Here is a 16,138-nt window from a genome sequence, read left to right as displayed (position 1 = left end):
ACACACTTTATTTTCTTGGGCTCCAAAATCACTGCAGATAATGACTGTAGCCATGAAATTCAAAGACGCTTACTCCTTGGAAGAAAAGGTATGACCAACCTAGATAGCACATTAAAAAGCAGAGACATTACTTTGCCAACAAAGGTCCGTCTAGTCAAAGCTGTGGTTTTTCCAGTGGTCATGTATGGATGGGAGAGTTGGACTGTGAAGAAAGCTGAGCACCAAAGAATTGATGCTTTTGAACTGTGGTGTTGGCGGAGACTCCTGAGAGTCCCTTGGACTGCAAAGAGATCAAACCAGTCCATCCTAAAGGAGATCTGTCCTGAGTATTCATTGAAGAGAGTGATGCTGAAGCTGAAACTCCAATCCTTTGGCCACCTGATGCAGAGAACTGGCTCATTGGAAAAGACCCTGATGCTGGGAAAGATTGAAGGCGGGAGGAGAAGAGGGTGACAGAGGATGAGATGGTTGGATGGCATCACCAACTCAATGGACATGAGTTTGAGCAAGCTCTGGGAGTTGGTGATGGACAGGGAGGCCTGGCGTGGGGCAGTCCACGGGGTCAAAAGAGCCAGACACGACTAGGTGACTGAACTGAACTGAACTGAACTGAGAAGATGAGGAGTTAGCTGGACAGGTATCTGGGGGATGCGTCTTCAGGCACAGGTGGGATTAGGTGAGAGCCTCGAGGCAGAACACACCTAGCATCCAAGGAGCAGCAGGAATCCCCTGAGGCTAGAGTGGGGGAGAGGGATGGGCATCAGGAGATGCCAGCGAGAATGTGGCTGGGAGTCAGCAGAGGGCAAGGGTAAGATTGGAGGGGCTTGTGAAGCATTTAAGGTCACATTGGTGTGTGTGTGTGTGTGTGTTTTCTTGTTTGTTGTTTTGCTGCACCACTACGTTTGTAAGATCTTAGCTCCCCAGTCGGGGTTGGAACCTACATCCTCCAGAGAGAGCACAGAGCGCGAGCCGCTGGGTCTCCAGGGAATGCCCGCTTACCTTGGTGTTTGAATTAAATCTGTACCACCTGCAGGATTTTGAGTAGAGGAGTAATAAACTGTGACTTGGGCATTATACAGATTTTTATAACCCCCTTGTTGAAAGTACTATCATCCAGGCAAAATACGACAGTGCCTCAGATGAGGCTGGCAGAGCAGGTGTTAGGAGAAAGAAGTCATACAGCACCATCAGTGAAGACCATGAAGGCTGTGCGGAGCTGCCCTCAGGGAAGCAGAAGCTCAGTTTGGGATCTGAGAGTCTGAAAGGACAAGTAGACAACCTAGTTCAGGTGCCAAGTAGGAAGCTGGCTAGAAAGGATCTGAGACTGGACAGAGGGTCTCCAACATACAGCTGTTGCTTAAAGCTGTGAAGACTGAATGATTAACCCGGAAATTAAAAGTGGATAGAAGTCCCAAGACTCAGTCCTGAGACACGCAGGGTTAAAAAGTAGGAGGAAAAGATGCAGCCGGCAAAGGGACTCTAAAGTGAAGCAGGATGAAAGGAGCTTTGCTGTTGCCAGGTGTGCGGGTGAAGAACTAGGGTGGCAGCTGAAGAAGAAACAGGGTCAAAAGAGATACTGCAGTTGCTCCTGCCTGTTTGCTTTTAAAAATTGCATGCCGATGAGACCTATCCAGCAGAGGAGGGAAATGATGACCCAGGAGAAAAAGAAGAAAGCTGTTAGTCACAGACGTTGGTTCCAGGATCAAGGGATTCCAGAGTAATGGCAAGAGAGAGATTATGGTGATGGATTACGAATTGACGTTGTGCATGGTGGGAGCCCTAAAGGAAATCAGTCCTGAATATTCATTGGAAGGACTGATGCTGAAGCTGAAACTCCAATCCCTTGGCCACCTGATGCGAAGAATGGAAAAGACCCTGATGCTGGGAAAGACTGAAGGGAGGAGAAGGGGATGACAGAGGAGGAGATGGCTGGATGGCATCACGGACTCGGTGGACATGAGTTTGAGCAAGCTGTGGGAGTTGGTGATGGACAGGGAAGCTTGGCGTGCTGCAGTCCATGGGGTCACAAGGAGTCAGATGCGACTGAGGGACTGGACTGAACTGATGGTGGGAGTGGAGGGCCTTGATCTACATCAGGGTTCACTACGGCTGCTGTGCTCACTGTGCTTCATGAAGATGGGCAGAGACCTAGCGTTCTTCTCTTGCAGGTGAGGAAACAAATTCAACCCTCCTAAATCATGTTTCTAAGGCAATACAGAAATTATACATTTGAGGTGGGGGTGGGCTGAGAAGCCTGGGTGCTTTGAAGGAGATGGGTGGCGAGGAGAATGTCCAGATGGTGCCAAGGTTTCCAGGTCTTGGTTATCTCATCAATCACTAATGTAGGCACCACGGCAAAGAAACTGCAGAGCGAACGCCAGCCTCAAGTCAGCGGGGACTTTCCCGCTGGAAGACCCCGAGACTGTTCTGGGTGAGCATGACCTAACCACGAGTCCTTTAAAAAAGCCGAAGTCAGTGATTTGAGGTGCTGGAAGGACTCCCCAGGCTGTCTGGAGCAGGTCAGGTGGCAAGAACACGAGGGGCTTCTGGGAGCTGATGGCAAGCCCTGGCCCCGGGACCCCAAAGAAATCAGGTCAGCGGTCCCAGCACAGCAAGAAACAGGACTCCTCCAACCTGTATCGACCCTGGAAGCATTTGTATGCATATTCTCCAGATAAAAACTCATCCTGGCCGACATCTAGGTTTCAGAAGACCCAGTCACATGGAGCGGGAACTCTGACTACTGAATTGTGAGCTAATAAATCAATGGGTGTGGCGTGAAGCCGCTGGTTTAACCCGTTGGACAGCAAGAGAAAACGAATACACAGCCACCTGTCCCGTGTGCTTTCAGCTGGAGACAGTCCGTGGGGTTGAGGGGAACGACTGATCTCCTCCCCTGCCCTGCTCCCCTCCTCTGCCCGTGGCTGGCCCTGGCTAACTCTTAAGCAGACTTATTTTCTCTCCCTTGCTGTTAAGTGTGTCCAGGTAACTGAGATAAGTGTAGCAGGCATATCAATCACAGCTGGGTGTGGTATTTTCCACCCCATGAAAGACCCTCCATTCCCTTCTCCAGAGTGCTGGCTGGAGCTTGGTTGTCATCCCAAATTCAGGAGCCACCTCTGGAGAGGGAAGCCCCTGGGTCCACGTGGAGCTTTGAATGAGTGTGTGGAGCAGGACTCTGCCCTCAACAAGGACATAAACATCGCCAGTTGGAGGAGAAACAGACCTAGAGCCCATCAGACAGAGTAAAGTAAGTCAGAAAGAGGAAAACAAATAATGCGTATTAATGTCAGGATGTGGAATCTAGAGAAATGGTACAGACGAATCTCTTCACAGGGCAGAAGTACAGATGCAGATGTAGAGGGCAGGCAGGCGGGCACCAAGGAGGGGGGACGAACTGAGGGCCGAGCACTGAGGCATGCACGCTACCGCGGGAAGCCGCTGTCCGCGGGAGTTGGGGCTGGACAGCGAAGCCTGCCCAGCTCAGCTCAGCTCAGCTCAGCTCAGTGCTCTGCGATGACCTAGAGGGTGGGCTGAGGGGTGCAGGTCCAAGAGGAAGGAGATGTACGTATGCATGTAGCTAAGTCACTCCACTGTACAGCAGAAACTAACCCAGCAACTGTGAGGCAACTATACTCCGATTTTTAAAAATGATTAAGAAAATAAGCAGTGTCTACTCAGTTACGCCACAACGATTTGGGGATCTGTCTGTTACGGCATCCACCACTGTCTTAACTGATCAGTACCCCTCACTCATCCCACACTGACCGAGCAAATGCTATGCTTCCTACAACCACGATGGTCTCTGGGGATAGGACAGAAAACACGGCATAAAAGGCACCAGTTCGGAGGGAATCTTCCTTCTCTCTGGAGGGAAACGAACTCTGGACAGGTAAATAAGCCAATAAAGCGATTATATATTTTCCTTGGATTTAAGGGGGAAAAGGTAGAGAAGTGTAAAAATAAGAGAAACCTATTTTCTACATGATCCGTGGAAGATTTCCTGAGCATGAGACATTTCTTTTACAGCCAGAAGCATGGAGTGACTCAGCCAGGCTAAGGGCTGCCCAAACTGTGTGTCTGGAGACAATGGATGATGCTGGAGAAAATAAATCAGAAACAACATTGGGAATCTCCGCGGTCCACACGGCCCCTTAAGGACAATGGAACTTCTAATCACCTTCTCCCCTGTGTCTCACTGTAACTAGGATAAAATTGCCAATGAGAACCAAACCCTCAAGGAAACCCTCTCACAAAAGATGGATGCCAAAATAATACATCAACTTTTGACTCCAAAATGTGACTCAGACAAACTCCAAAAGGCCAGCAAAAAGAAAGTAAACCAAAGAAAATTTTCCGCGGATAGTAGTCTCCAGGTCACAAAGGCCAGTGGCATCCAGGAAAATAAGTGCGAAAGACCCGCAGAGGACCAAGAATAAAGAGGAGAGCCGAAGTGTTCCCGGAAGAAAATATAACAAGGGGGCATAGGAAAAGAAAAAGAAGCCGGGAAGTCACACGGGACACAGTGGAACAACAAACACACTTTGAAACTATTCTTCTACAGAGCTTGCATGGGTTTATTTATTTGCCACACCATGCAGCATGTGGAATCTTAGCTCCCTGAGCAAGGACTGAACCCACAACACCCTGCAAGAAGCTGAAGACTTAGCCACTGGACTACCAGGGATGTCCACGGAAATATGTTCAAAGTCTAGATCTTTAAGCTTAGATTCCATCCCAGGGTAACATATTGATCAAGTGCCATTATAAAGATATCTTAATGCATGCAAAATTGGAATATTTCCTTTTTACAGTACCAGATTAAAAAAAAAACGTAAAATTTAAAAAATACATGAGATTCAAAGGCAGCGATTATAAAACGGGAAACTGATGAAGGGAAATTTTATAATGGCATCAGGGCTGTACCCTTTGAGAGCTTCAGAAGAAAAGGGCCCAAATGTTAAAATACAGGTGGTAGAGTGTGATGCCAGAAAAACTGAGTAAAATACATTTTGAGTAGCTGTGCTTCTGCAATTCACAACTCAAGAGCCACCCCACCCTTGAGTAGATGTCACTATTAAAAGGGGACCACATGATTTATCTCTTAGGAGAATCTGTTGTTAGAAAGAGTTGATCCTTTTTCTGCCTTATGGAGAAAAGGAGGATGGGGTAACCCTATATCTCCACTGAAGGTAAAATATGATAAAGATGGACTAGCAGCTGTGGTACTTGGCAACACAGAGGACGTCAACACAATCCCTGAGTGCTACATGGCGTCTGGGCCAGGACGGCTGTGGATGAACCACCGTCCTGGTGAGAAGTGCTGACCTTGGCTTCCCTGAGTGCATGCACCCAGCGCACCTCATGTTACTGGGCTCACCCCTGTCGGCACCTTTGGCAGCTGTGCCCACGGAACTGTTACATGATGTATCAGTTCCTTTCTTGACATGGAGCTTCTAAGCTGGGACACTCTGCCACACGTGGCCTCCCTCTTCTCAGTGGAGTCCAGAGGGTCGAATCGTTCACGGTCCTCGGACTGCGGTGGGCAATGCTGCCAGGAAGTCCTCGGCCAGACGCCGCTTCTGACTGTGTTTCCTGCTCTGTGTTTCTCCGAGTGAAGTGGTGCCAAGCTGGGCTTACAGACGGTGTGTGAAATATCCCGTGGAATCTATGACCCCCAAGAGTAATGCTGCCACTGTGAACTGTTCACATCATCAGAAAAACTCAATGAAGCTGTTGGTATTGTAAGAAAAGTGCATGGAAATAAAGTTCAGGAGAGCTGGCTGAATGTGTATGGCATTTCACATCAGGAGCCTTCATTTAAAATATCTGAGCAGAAAGAACTAAAACTTTTTATGGGACCTAGTCAAGCAAGTTTGGAAAATAAGATGCTTTTATATATTCCCTCTTTGGAAAGACCTGGGGAAGTAAAGCATTACTGAATGTGCACGGCATATGAGGTGCCATCTGAAGGGGCTTCCCTGGGGTCCAGCGTTTAACACTTTGCCTTCCAATGCAGGGACCGCAGGTTCGACACCTGGTCAGGGAATCAAGATCCCACGTGCCTCAGGGCCAAAATAACCGAAACATAAAATGGAAGCAATATTGTAACAAACCCAATAAAGGCTTGAAAAATGGTCTACATCAAACAAATCTTAAAAAAATAAAAACCAGCTATGTTTGGTAACACCACACTTGGAGGTCTGAATTTAACTTAATTTACAAAGCTAACAAGCAGAGAAAACTTCAACAGTGCTAGGTCTTCTTCCTCCACAGGCTCAGACCAAGAAGCAACTCTCGAAAGAGCAGCAGATGATATTGTTTTTAGACATGGAGGAAACTGTAAGAAGAACTGAAAACAGAAATAGTGAACATTGGGCGTTCTGGTGAGCAGAACAAGCAGAGGGCGGTGGTGACGCCCAGCTGTTATCCTCACTGTTACAATGACATCAATTTCAGGGATTTTTCCCACACACAGCTCTATTTTGATTACAGCATTTTTGCTTGCATGCTCAGTCACGTCAGACTTTTTGTGATCCCATGGACTGTAGCCCACCAGGCTCCTCTCTCCAGGCAAGAATACTAGAGTGGGTTGCCGTTTGCTTCTCCAGGGATCAAATCCAGGTCTCTTGCATTGGCAGGTGGATTCTTTACCACTGAGCCACTGGGGAAGCTTTTAGGGACTGTTTATCCTAGCTTAGTTGGGTAAATCAGCATAGATTTGTAAGAACACCTGCTTCTGCCAAGCATACAGTTGAGGGACAGAAAAAAAAAAAAGAGTGCTGGCTTCTGCAGCACATATACTAAGACTGAAACAATATAGAGAATTTTAGTGCCACTCCTGCATAAGGATGACACACAAATTCATGAAGTGCCCATATCTGGGGGGAGTTTGGGATGAGCAGATGCAAACCGGTGTGCATACTGAATAGATTATAATGGATAAACTACAAGGTCACACTGTATAGCACCGGAAACTATATTCAATATCCTGGATAAACCATAATGGAAAAGAACATAAAAACGGAGTGTTTTTAGACGTATGGAGAAGGCAATGGCAACCCACTCCAGTACTCTTGCCTGGAAAATCCCACGGATGGAGGAGCCTGGTGGGCTGCAGTCCATGGGGTTGTGAAGAATCAGACACGACTGAGAGACTTCACTTTCACTTTTCACTTTCATGCATGGGAGAAGGAAATGGCAACCCACTCCAGTGTTCTTGCCTGGAGAATCCCAGGGACGGGGGAGCCTGGTGGGCTGCCGTCTATGGGGTCGCACAGAGTCGGACACGACTGAGGCGACTTAGCAGCGGTGACATGCTTCACTGTACAGCAGTAATTAACACAAGCTTGTAATCAACAATTCAACTGTACATCAATAAAAAGTAAGTTCAAAAAAAGGTAATTTCTAACGCAGTCCACAAACGATTTCTAACATGGAGCACAAAACAAATGTGCTGGTTCCTAACAGGAAGAACCATCATAAACAGAATCATAATAGGAGTCTATGTAGATAAATCCTTCATGAGTTATTTTATGAAACCAACCAACTTTTAAGAATTGAATTTCCTAAACTGAACTTAAGATATTATTTTCTTTTTCAGGAAACCTCAGGTTGGATACATTCAGTTGATTGAAAAGCAATGTCCAGAATGACCAAAATCCTGCTTATGATAAATAAACAACTTTGGCTAACTAAGTCTAGTTTTTGGTCACGGGAGTAAGGTTGACTGGTTCGATCTCTGGGTAGGAAGATCCCCTGGAGGACGAAATGGCAACCTGCTCTAGTATTCTTGCCTGGGAAATCCCATGGACAGAGGAGCCTCGCGGGCTACAGTCCATGGAGCTGCAAAGAGTCAGAGGCACAGATTGACCCAGCAAACACACAAAGCATTTGTCTGAAAAAAAAAAAATACAAACAGCAAACACACACATGCCCCACGGAGATAAGATGACTGAAGATACCAGACCACCCCCTCAGCTTACTTTACATCCAAACATGCTTATGTCAGAAGGCGGGTGACTGAAGACAATAGCGGAGCCTTTCTTTCAAGTTTTCAGATAAATACCAACAGGACAAACTATTCCACTATGACATTTATTGAGTATCGTGGAGTGGCCAGGTGCGTGCGGACAGGAGAAGGGGCCCCAGAGCACGCAGGGCGGCCCCGAGCCTGCCCAAGTGCAAGGCCTTATTTCAATATAATGTTCACCTGCACGTACATTTGCTCACACAACTTAAAATATAATGTTTATGGAAATATATAATTTGGAAATTTAATAATTACATATGAGTACAAATGTAAAATAATAAAGCACTGGAAGCGTGAACACATATCCCATGAAAACAGAATAAACAGCCAAGAGAAGACTTACAAGATGTTGATGCTGTAACACTCTCCGGAAGACCAGCAAATTTTGTATTGTTATAATAGACCTGGGTTTCAGAAACGAGAGAGAAAAAGGTTTTCTAAATTAAATTTGTGAATCACAATATAACACATTCCTATTTGTCATATATTGCTGTTTATTTTCATTAAAATGTATACTGGATAACTTGAAACTTCAAGACTATGGCAATAGTCTATTATCAAATTTCTTAAATATTTACCAGTGAAATGATATAAAGAAATCTTATCCCATTTAGCAATAATAATAATACTGATAGTTATGGTCAGCAAGAACTAAGTGGACACAAAGGAATAAAATCCAACACACCAAAGTGTTCATTATTCAAAGTTAAAATTCCCTATGAATAGACTAATATTGTCACATTTCTTTAAAAAGGAAACTCTAGTGTATACTGCTTACTAGAGTTACACATACTCTGTACAAAAAAATTTTAAGACTAAGTGGAAACAGTTTAATGTAAGAATCACACTATTTATATTAAAGTAATTTAGTTCATAAGGGTTAAAATGATACAAATCGATGACATGGCAACATCTACAGTTTAGACGTAAGGAGTTCAAAATATTAAACATGATCAAGCAAAAACAATTTAGATACACAAGGGAAACTGCATGGACCAAGAAAGCATTAAGAATCTTCAGTCAAAAAAACAAAACAATTGAGGTAAAAATAGATTTGAACAGTATAATTAAAAGAGATTAATGATAAATATACTTTGGCAATCTGATGTGAAGGACTGACTCACTGGAAAAGACCCTGATGCTGGGAAAGACTGAAGGTGGGAGAAGGGGACGACAGAGGATGAGATGGTCAGATGGCATCACCGCCTCGATGGACATGAGTTTGGGTAAACTCCAGGCCTTGGTGATGGACAGGGAGGCCTGGCGTGCTGCAGTCCATGGGGTTGCAAAGAGTCGGACATAACTAAGCGACTGAACTGAGCTGAATGATAAATATGATAGATCTGTAAAAAAAACATACCTAAGCTTTTACCCTGTGGAGGATATACAATCTCCCCAGTACTCGCAGAATGTTTATAAATATTTATCTCACATTGAGCTGTAAAAAATAGTGTAAATTTCAAAGGGCAGAAATTGTAAAAGCCCAGTTACCTTTTAAAAATAATAAGTATAATACAAAAAGCAGGAACTAGAAATGTGCAAACATTTTCTTTAAAAAAATTAATTAAAAATGCTTCCAAATTACAATTACATAATCTATGGGAATTATTAATAATTAGAACAATCTACTTTAAAAATCCATTCATTCAATTTTATGTCAGTCATTGAGAGATTAGGGATAAAAGACATGGGATAGAGTGAAAATTTTAGCAAAGGATAATCGATAAGTTTAAAACTTTTTCTTAGTTAATAAAAAAGAAAAGGAGAAAGAAATAGTCAAAAATCACTTTCAGTTCCCAAACTAGCAGAACATCAAAATAAACCTACAATAATGGAAAGTAATACATTAACAACTATAAAAAACAAGTGTATTGATTTATTAACCAGAGAGAAGACTGATGTGTAAAGCTAAAACGTTCCTCCTTCATGAAGGTATAAATGTAGCAGCGGGTTCTGAAATAAACATAAAAGCAAGTTATGGGAACTGCAGAGAAGAAAACAATAGTCTTTTGAAGAGTGAGGAAGAGAATGGAAAGCTAACTGTCTCCTAGTTTGAATTTTAAGATTGCACTTTAATATGGTGTTGAGCTATATTTTTCCAGAATAAGTGATCACGATTGACACATGGGAGAAGAAAACTCCAGAAAGACAGAAGAGTACTAAGTTCCTAAAGAGAGTAAAACCTAAGTGTTTTGAGAAACAGAAAGAAAGCCAGTGTGCCTGGAGCTTCCTGGGTGCTGAGGAAGATGAGGTAAAAGGGACAATGATAGGTAGTAACAGTGCATTTGTTTGGGAAAAGAAAAGAAGTGCACTCATTCAAACCCTCCTATACTGTGGGGAGGAATGTGAATTGGTGTGGCCACTATGGAGAATAGTACGGAGGTTCCTTAAAAAGCTAAAATTAGAGCTATCATACGGCACAGCAATCCCACTCCTAGGCATAAATCCAGAGAAAACATGATCTGAAAAGGTGCATGAACTGCGATGTTCACTGCAGCACTATTTACAACAGCCAAGACCCGGAAGTAACGTAAATATCCACCAGCAGAGGAACGGACAGAGAAGATGAGGTACATGGACGCAGTGGGATATCACTCCGCCATGCAAAGGAACTCAACAGTGCCATGTGCAGAGGCGTGCATGGACCTAGACTTCCATACACAGTAAAGTCAGTCAGAAAGAGAAACATCGCTCATGTATGCGGAACGTAGAAAAACGGTCGAGATGAACTGACTTGCAGCGCGGAAATAGAGACGTAGACGTAGCAAACAGACATGGTTACCAAAGGGGAAGAGGGTGCGAGATGGTGTGGGGCATTAGGAGTGACATAGAGACACACTGATACTGTGTATAAAACAGACAGCTAGCGAGAGCCTGCTGCCCAGCACGCAGAGCGCTCCTCGGCGCTCTGTGGCGACCTAAATGGGAAGGAAATCCAAAAAAGGGGATATGTGTACATGTATGACTGATTCACTTTGCCGTACAGCAAGAAACTAACAAAACATTGCAAAGCAACTATACACCAATGAGTTAATTTTTAAAAATTCTTAAATTATATGTAACTTCCTTTTGGCCCAATACATTCTTTTTCAGGAATTTATTCAGACAGAGACAATAAAAGACATATTCAAAGATGCTGTTGTTTTCCAATAAGAGTGTTTACTTATTGTTGCTTTTAACAGAGACCAAAACAGTGATGGCGAGTAGAATGCAATAAAGTCATACGACAGAACCTTGTGCAACCATTAAAAATTAGTAGCAGAATATTTAATATGGAAAAACGTTCATGATACAGTGATTTTTGAAACATGCAGTTTATCAAACTGTGTGCTTTTATCATGGAACTGGTGAGACAATGAGAAATATATCCAGTTTCTGACACAGAGCTCCTAAAACCTTCGTAATTTCCTGCGTGCATGCTCAGTCATTCAGTCGTGGCCAACACTCTGTGACCCCATGGACTGTGGCCTGCCAGGCTCCTCTGTCCATGGATTCTCCAGGCAAGAATCCTGGAGTGGGTTGCCATTTCCTCCTCCACGGAATCTTCCAGACCCAGGTCTCCCACATTGCAGGCAGATTCTTTCTCACTGAGCCACCAGGAGTGATAGTCTTTTCTTCTACTGAAGTAACTCTGAGTGGGTTCCCAGATGGCTCCCACAGGAGGACTGCCAAGACCAAGCCATAGTCAGTCTTGGAATTTTCAGCCCCTCCCCCATTCTCGTGAGAAGGGAGAAGAGTGGAAAATGGAGTTAATGACTGATCACGTCTGTGTGATGAAGCCTCCAGAAATTCCCAGAAGTACAGGGTTCAGAGAGCTTCCAGACTGGGGAGCACATTCACAGCAGGAGAGAGACACACCCCCAACTCCAGGGGGACAGAGGCTCCTGCACGCAGACCCTCCCAGACCTCCCTACATATCTCTTTAGCTGGCTGTTTACCTGAATCCTTTCTCACAGCCTTTAAGTATCTGCCTGAGTTATGTGACCTGCCTTAGTAAATTAATCAAACTCAAGGAAGGGGTGATGGGAGCCCCTGACGTGGAGCTCTGGACATTCCACGGGAGTGCCCCTGGAATACGGCACTTTCTCTGGGTAGATGGTGTTGAAATTAAGTTAAATTATGGGGCACCCACCAGTAGTCTCAGATAGCTGCTAGACATGGGGAAAAACCTTTACACATTTGGTGACCAAAAGTGTCAGAAGTGTTTCAGTTCTTCAGCTTTCTTTGGAAATTCTTCTCTGTATTTCTTACAGGGAAGAAACACAGGAGACAGAACGAACTGAATGAGCTGAGGCTTTCTCCTACAGCAAGAGGAAAAGATTGAGCCCTCCCATTTTAGAAACACATACACAAAATATGATCAGTAGACAGTGAGTTTATGGGTGAGTTTTTAAACTCTTTGCATACATTGCTATTTCCCTACATTTTTTTTTCTATTTTCTAACCTCAATGTACCTGTAAAAAAATATTTGTAATTAAAGAAAGCTCACATTAGTAAAGACACAAAGCCAAGAAGAACAAAAGATGTGGCAAAGTAATAATCAATAATTATCATTAATAAATAGTAACAATTTGTGCACTGTGTTTCTTGACATAGGAACAATAATTTATAAGTAGTCATGCTGAAGGTCAAAAATATTCCAACCAAATATCTGCCATTAAGACTTATAAAGTGTGATTCCTTTAGACATCAGAGCTTCTCAAGCTTGTGTGAGCACTAGTCCTAGTATTATTTACGTACTGCAGAATAATAACTATAATATATATCAGTTCTGGAGTGATTATAGAAATTGTAATCTTACCAAAAAATTATATTCTGTTAAATATTGAAGATCTTCTACCAAGAATCTGCATTCTGATCCTGAATCTTCTTTAACCAAGGTATTTCCAGTTCTTACTTTCAAATGGTACAGCCCTTTGGGGCCATTAAGCTGGTCAGGAGGTTTACAGCTCACAGCTATAGTATTTTCTGTCTTCCGTGAAGCACTTAAACCATTGACCTTGCTTGGATCTATCAAAATGAAAAATAAAAAAAAACAAACACACAGCGGTTACTTTAACCATTTGTTAAATGAGTATTTAAATTACTGGATAATATATGTGAACAATATAAACCATTCTAAGTGCTTATTTGGGGATGGGGAAATTAGGAGATAATGTACATAAAAAAGCTGTTTAAGAAAACTTCTGAAAATAAATTACACATCTTTCAATGAATATTAGCATATAAGTTGCACTTGAAGCTATGAGATTTTTTTGCTTCTCCCAAAGAGAGCGTGCTGTTCTTCTTGTTCTTCAGTCACTCAGTTGTGTCCAAGATTTTGCAACCCCAAAGACTGCAGCACCCCAGACTTCCTGTCCTTCACTGTCTCCTGGAGTTTGCTCAAACTCATGTCATTGAGTCGATGATACCATCCAACCATCTCATCCCCTGTCGCCCCCTTCTCCTCCTGCTCTCAATGTTTCCCAGAATCAGGGCCTTTTCCAGTGAGTTGGGTCTTCATATCTTGAGGCCAAATTATTGGAGCTTCACCTTCAGCATCAGTCCTTCCAATGAATATTCAGGATTGATTTCCTTTAGGATGGACTGGTTGGATCTCCTTGCAGTCCAAGGGATTTTCGAGAGTCTTCTCTAGCACCACAGATTGAAAGCATCAGTTGTTCGGCACTCAGCCCTCTTTATGGTACAATCGTCATAGCTGTACATGACTACTGGAAAAACATAGCTTTGACCACATGGACCTTTGCTGGCAAAGTGATGTCTCTGCTTTTTAATACGCTATCTAGTTTTGTCACAGAGAATGTGTAGAAGTAGAAAACAGAGGAAATGAAAAGAAGGGGCAGGGAGGGAAGAGATAGTGATGGGGAAACCTCGAAGACCTACAGATGGCTCAGGCCCTCCTTTTGGAAGCACTTACATGACCCTGGGGATACCTGGCTGAATTCTTCATCAGCAACAAATCGTCTTTGTGTCTGTGATAGCATAGGAATTCAGGAAAATAAGCAAAGTGTAAAGTTTGAGGACTTGGACTTTTGAAACATGAACTGAAATGACATTAGGAGCATTTTATACCCAGCCCCGAGTAGAACACCTGTCCTCTGTGAGCCTAGCCCCAGGGAGGGTCTCTGGAGCCCTGGCTGCTGATCTGCACAGGGCTGTTTCTTCTGTCCCGACCCTCATGGAGTTCACAGTCACCCCAGAGACGGATGGAGCTTTGCACCTGGAATCTGTGGCGCTTCCCATTGGTGGCAAGAGTCAAATGAATGTAAAATGTGACTTAAAACAGTAGGCAGTTCATTGTAATGAGAAGAAAATGCTGACAAAGTATTATGGTTTATGAAGTGCTTGTCATGCAAGCAAAAGTCAGCAAGTGAATGGTTTGTGAGTGTAGGATTCTCAGGTATCTGATAGCAGTCGAAATTTCCAGACAGTAAAGAAAACAATAGGTAATTCATTTTTCTCTAAGTTGGTTAGGTACTTAATTGTCTGAATTCTTACACACTGTACCAGCTCATATGTTCTCAGGCTTCATTCTTACAATTCTGTGATTATACCTGAAGGACACAGAGAAAACCTCAAATGAGAGCTTTTAAATTGTTTTTTAAATTATTATAAACCCTGGATATTAACAAACATGCCAAGTCACCGTGCTTCCCAAATGAAGAATAAATGTGAACTTGTTGTTTAAACAGTTTAGACTTTGCTTCTCACCATTCATAGAAAAAAGCATTAACGTTCATAACTTACGTGTTGGGTTTGTCTTAAATTTATAGGTCACACTTCCACTGCGATTTACTTTTCCTATGACCCAAGCCTGTAACACCACCGTATAGTTTGTGAAAGGTGTCAAATGGTGCAAATCTGTTCCGTTCCGGGTTTTATCCAGAGGGATGCAATTTCGTTCACCTCAGAGGAAAAAACAGAAACATTTATTAAGTCATCAAAAGTCAGGATTACCACATATTTAACTTGATCTGTACATTAAATCATTCCAAGCCCACTCCAAACTGAGTGACTGAAATACAAAAATATTGTTTGTGCTCAGAAGTACATACAACTATCGGCAAATGTATTGAATGAATGTAATTCCTCCAAATAAACTCAAACATTCCAAACTAATGGTTTCATAGTTAATTTGGTACATAACATATTAATAAATGAGTCCAAGCGTATCAGTGAAGATGGTCTATTTTCTTTCTGAGAAAGCACAGCCCATGGTGAATATTACGAAAGTCTTTTTTCCAGTACTTTAGTGAAACTTTTTCTGATAACCTCCAAACTTTGAACTTTGGTATGAGCTACTGTTAAGGACTTCAGATGCAGAATCCATTTGATCACCGATAACTCCGTCTCCTTGTCCTGCCTCTGAGCACTACAGGAACTGAGACGACGAGGGAAAGCGGCGGAGTCTGAAGGCCGCGAGAGACGGGGCTGCGGGCGAGCTGGTTCCGAAGGACCCTTTGAGCAGAGTCAGTGCGCGAGCCTCCGTGGAGGCTGCATTCAGCCAGTGACCAACCCAGCTTCTGAGAAAAGGGCGCACAAAGCTGGACGTTGTATCCCTCCCTGCCCATCCCTCCCCACCCATTCTGTTCAAGGCTTGTAACAGGGCAGTCATAAATCTGGATAGCACTGAATAAGAAGGATCTGTACTCGTTGCAAAAAATAAACAAAAACTTGTCTGACCACAATAACCAATGCATTACCTCCTTCTAAGCCTAATATTCAAATGCTTTTTTAAACTGTATAGAATACAAAGGAACAATAAACATTGTTCCATAAATTCCCTCCATATACTCTGGCATTGAAAGAACTCCATAGTGGAGAGAGAATATAAAAAGTGAGGAATACAGCAAGGGAAAGTGAGAAGGAGATTCAGAAAAGAGAAAAGAAAACCAATGTGCTCACACAGAAACCAAGCAAAGAGAGCTCACGGGAGAAGGGTTCAGCGAGGCAGACTATCCGACCATCCTGCTGTTTTATTTCCCTATAATTTCCACTTTTCTTTTCTCATAGACATAACTTTTCAAAGTACCATAAGCTCAAATACATGGCAAACATTTCTTCTCCATATGAGAAGACTCCATATGAGTCCTCTTATGCTAACT

The 16,138-nt window shown here is 43.2% G+C and overlaps 1 protein-coding gene, 1 long non-coding RNA gene and 1 other non-coding gene across 4 annotated transcripts in view; 2 read left to right on the top strand and 1 right to left on the bottom strand.

The window, feature by feature from the left end:
- PTPRC (protein tyrosine phosphatase receptor type C) overlaps window positions 1-16,138 on the bottom strand; it is a 131,230-nt gene that overhangs the window by 38,535 nt on the left and 76,557 nt on the right. For both annotated transcript variants that reach the window (XM_055583149.1, XM_055583150.1), the window contains 3 exons: window positions 14,781-14,939; window positions 12,835-13,043; window positions 8,376-8,436 (listed from right to left, as the gene is read on the bottom strand). In XM_055583149.1, coding sequence (XP_055439124.1) covers window positions 8,376-8,436; window positions 12,835-13,043; window positions 14,781-14,939 — 429 coding nt within the window. The remainder of the gene's footprint in view (window positions 1-8,375; window positions 8,437-12,834; window positions 13,044-14,780; window positions 14,940-16,138) is intronic.
- On the top strand, window positions 6,260-15,587 carry LOC129653450 (uncharacterized). The gene is made up of 3 exons (XR_008715135.1): window positions 6,260-6,386; window positions 12,286-12,414; window positions 15,412-15,587. It is a non-coding gene; the product is annotated as an uncharacterized LOC129653450 (long non-coding RNA).
- LOC129654360 (U6 spliceosomal RNA) lies at window positions 6,780-6,883 on the top strand. Its single transcript, XR_008715443.1, has one exon. It is a non-coding gene; the product is annotated as a U6 spliceosomal RNA (small nuclear RNA).

This window comes from Bubalus kerabau, chromosome 5 (assembly GCF_029407905.1).
Source record: "Bubalus kerabau isolate K-KA32 ecotype Philippines breed swamp buffalo chromosome 5, PCC_UOA_SB_1v2, whole genome shotgun sequence".
In the NCBI taxonomy this organism is placed as follows: Eukaryota; Metazoa; Chordata; class Mammalia; order Artiodactyla; family Bovidae; genus Bubalus; species Bubalus kerabau.
Note: the sequence above shows the minus strand (reverse complement) of the source record. Positions and strands in the feature narration are given on the sequence as shown.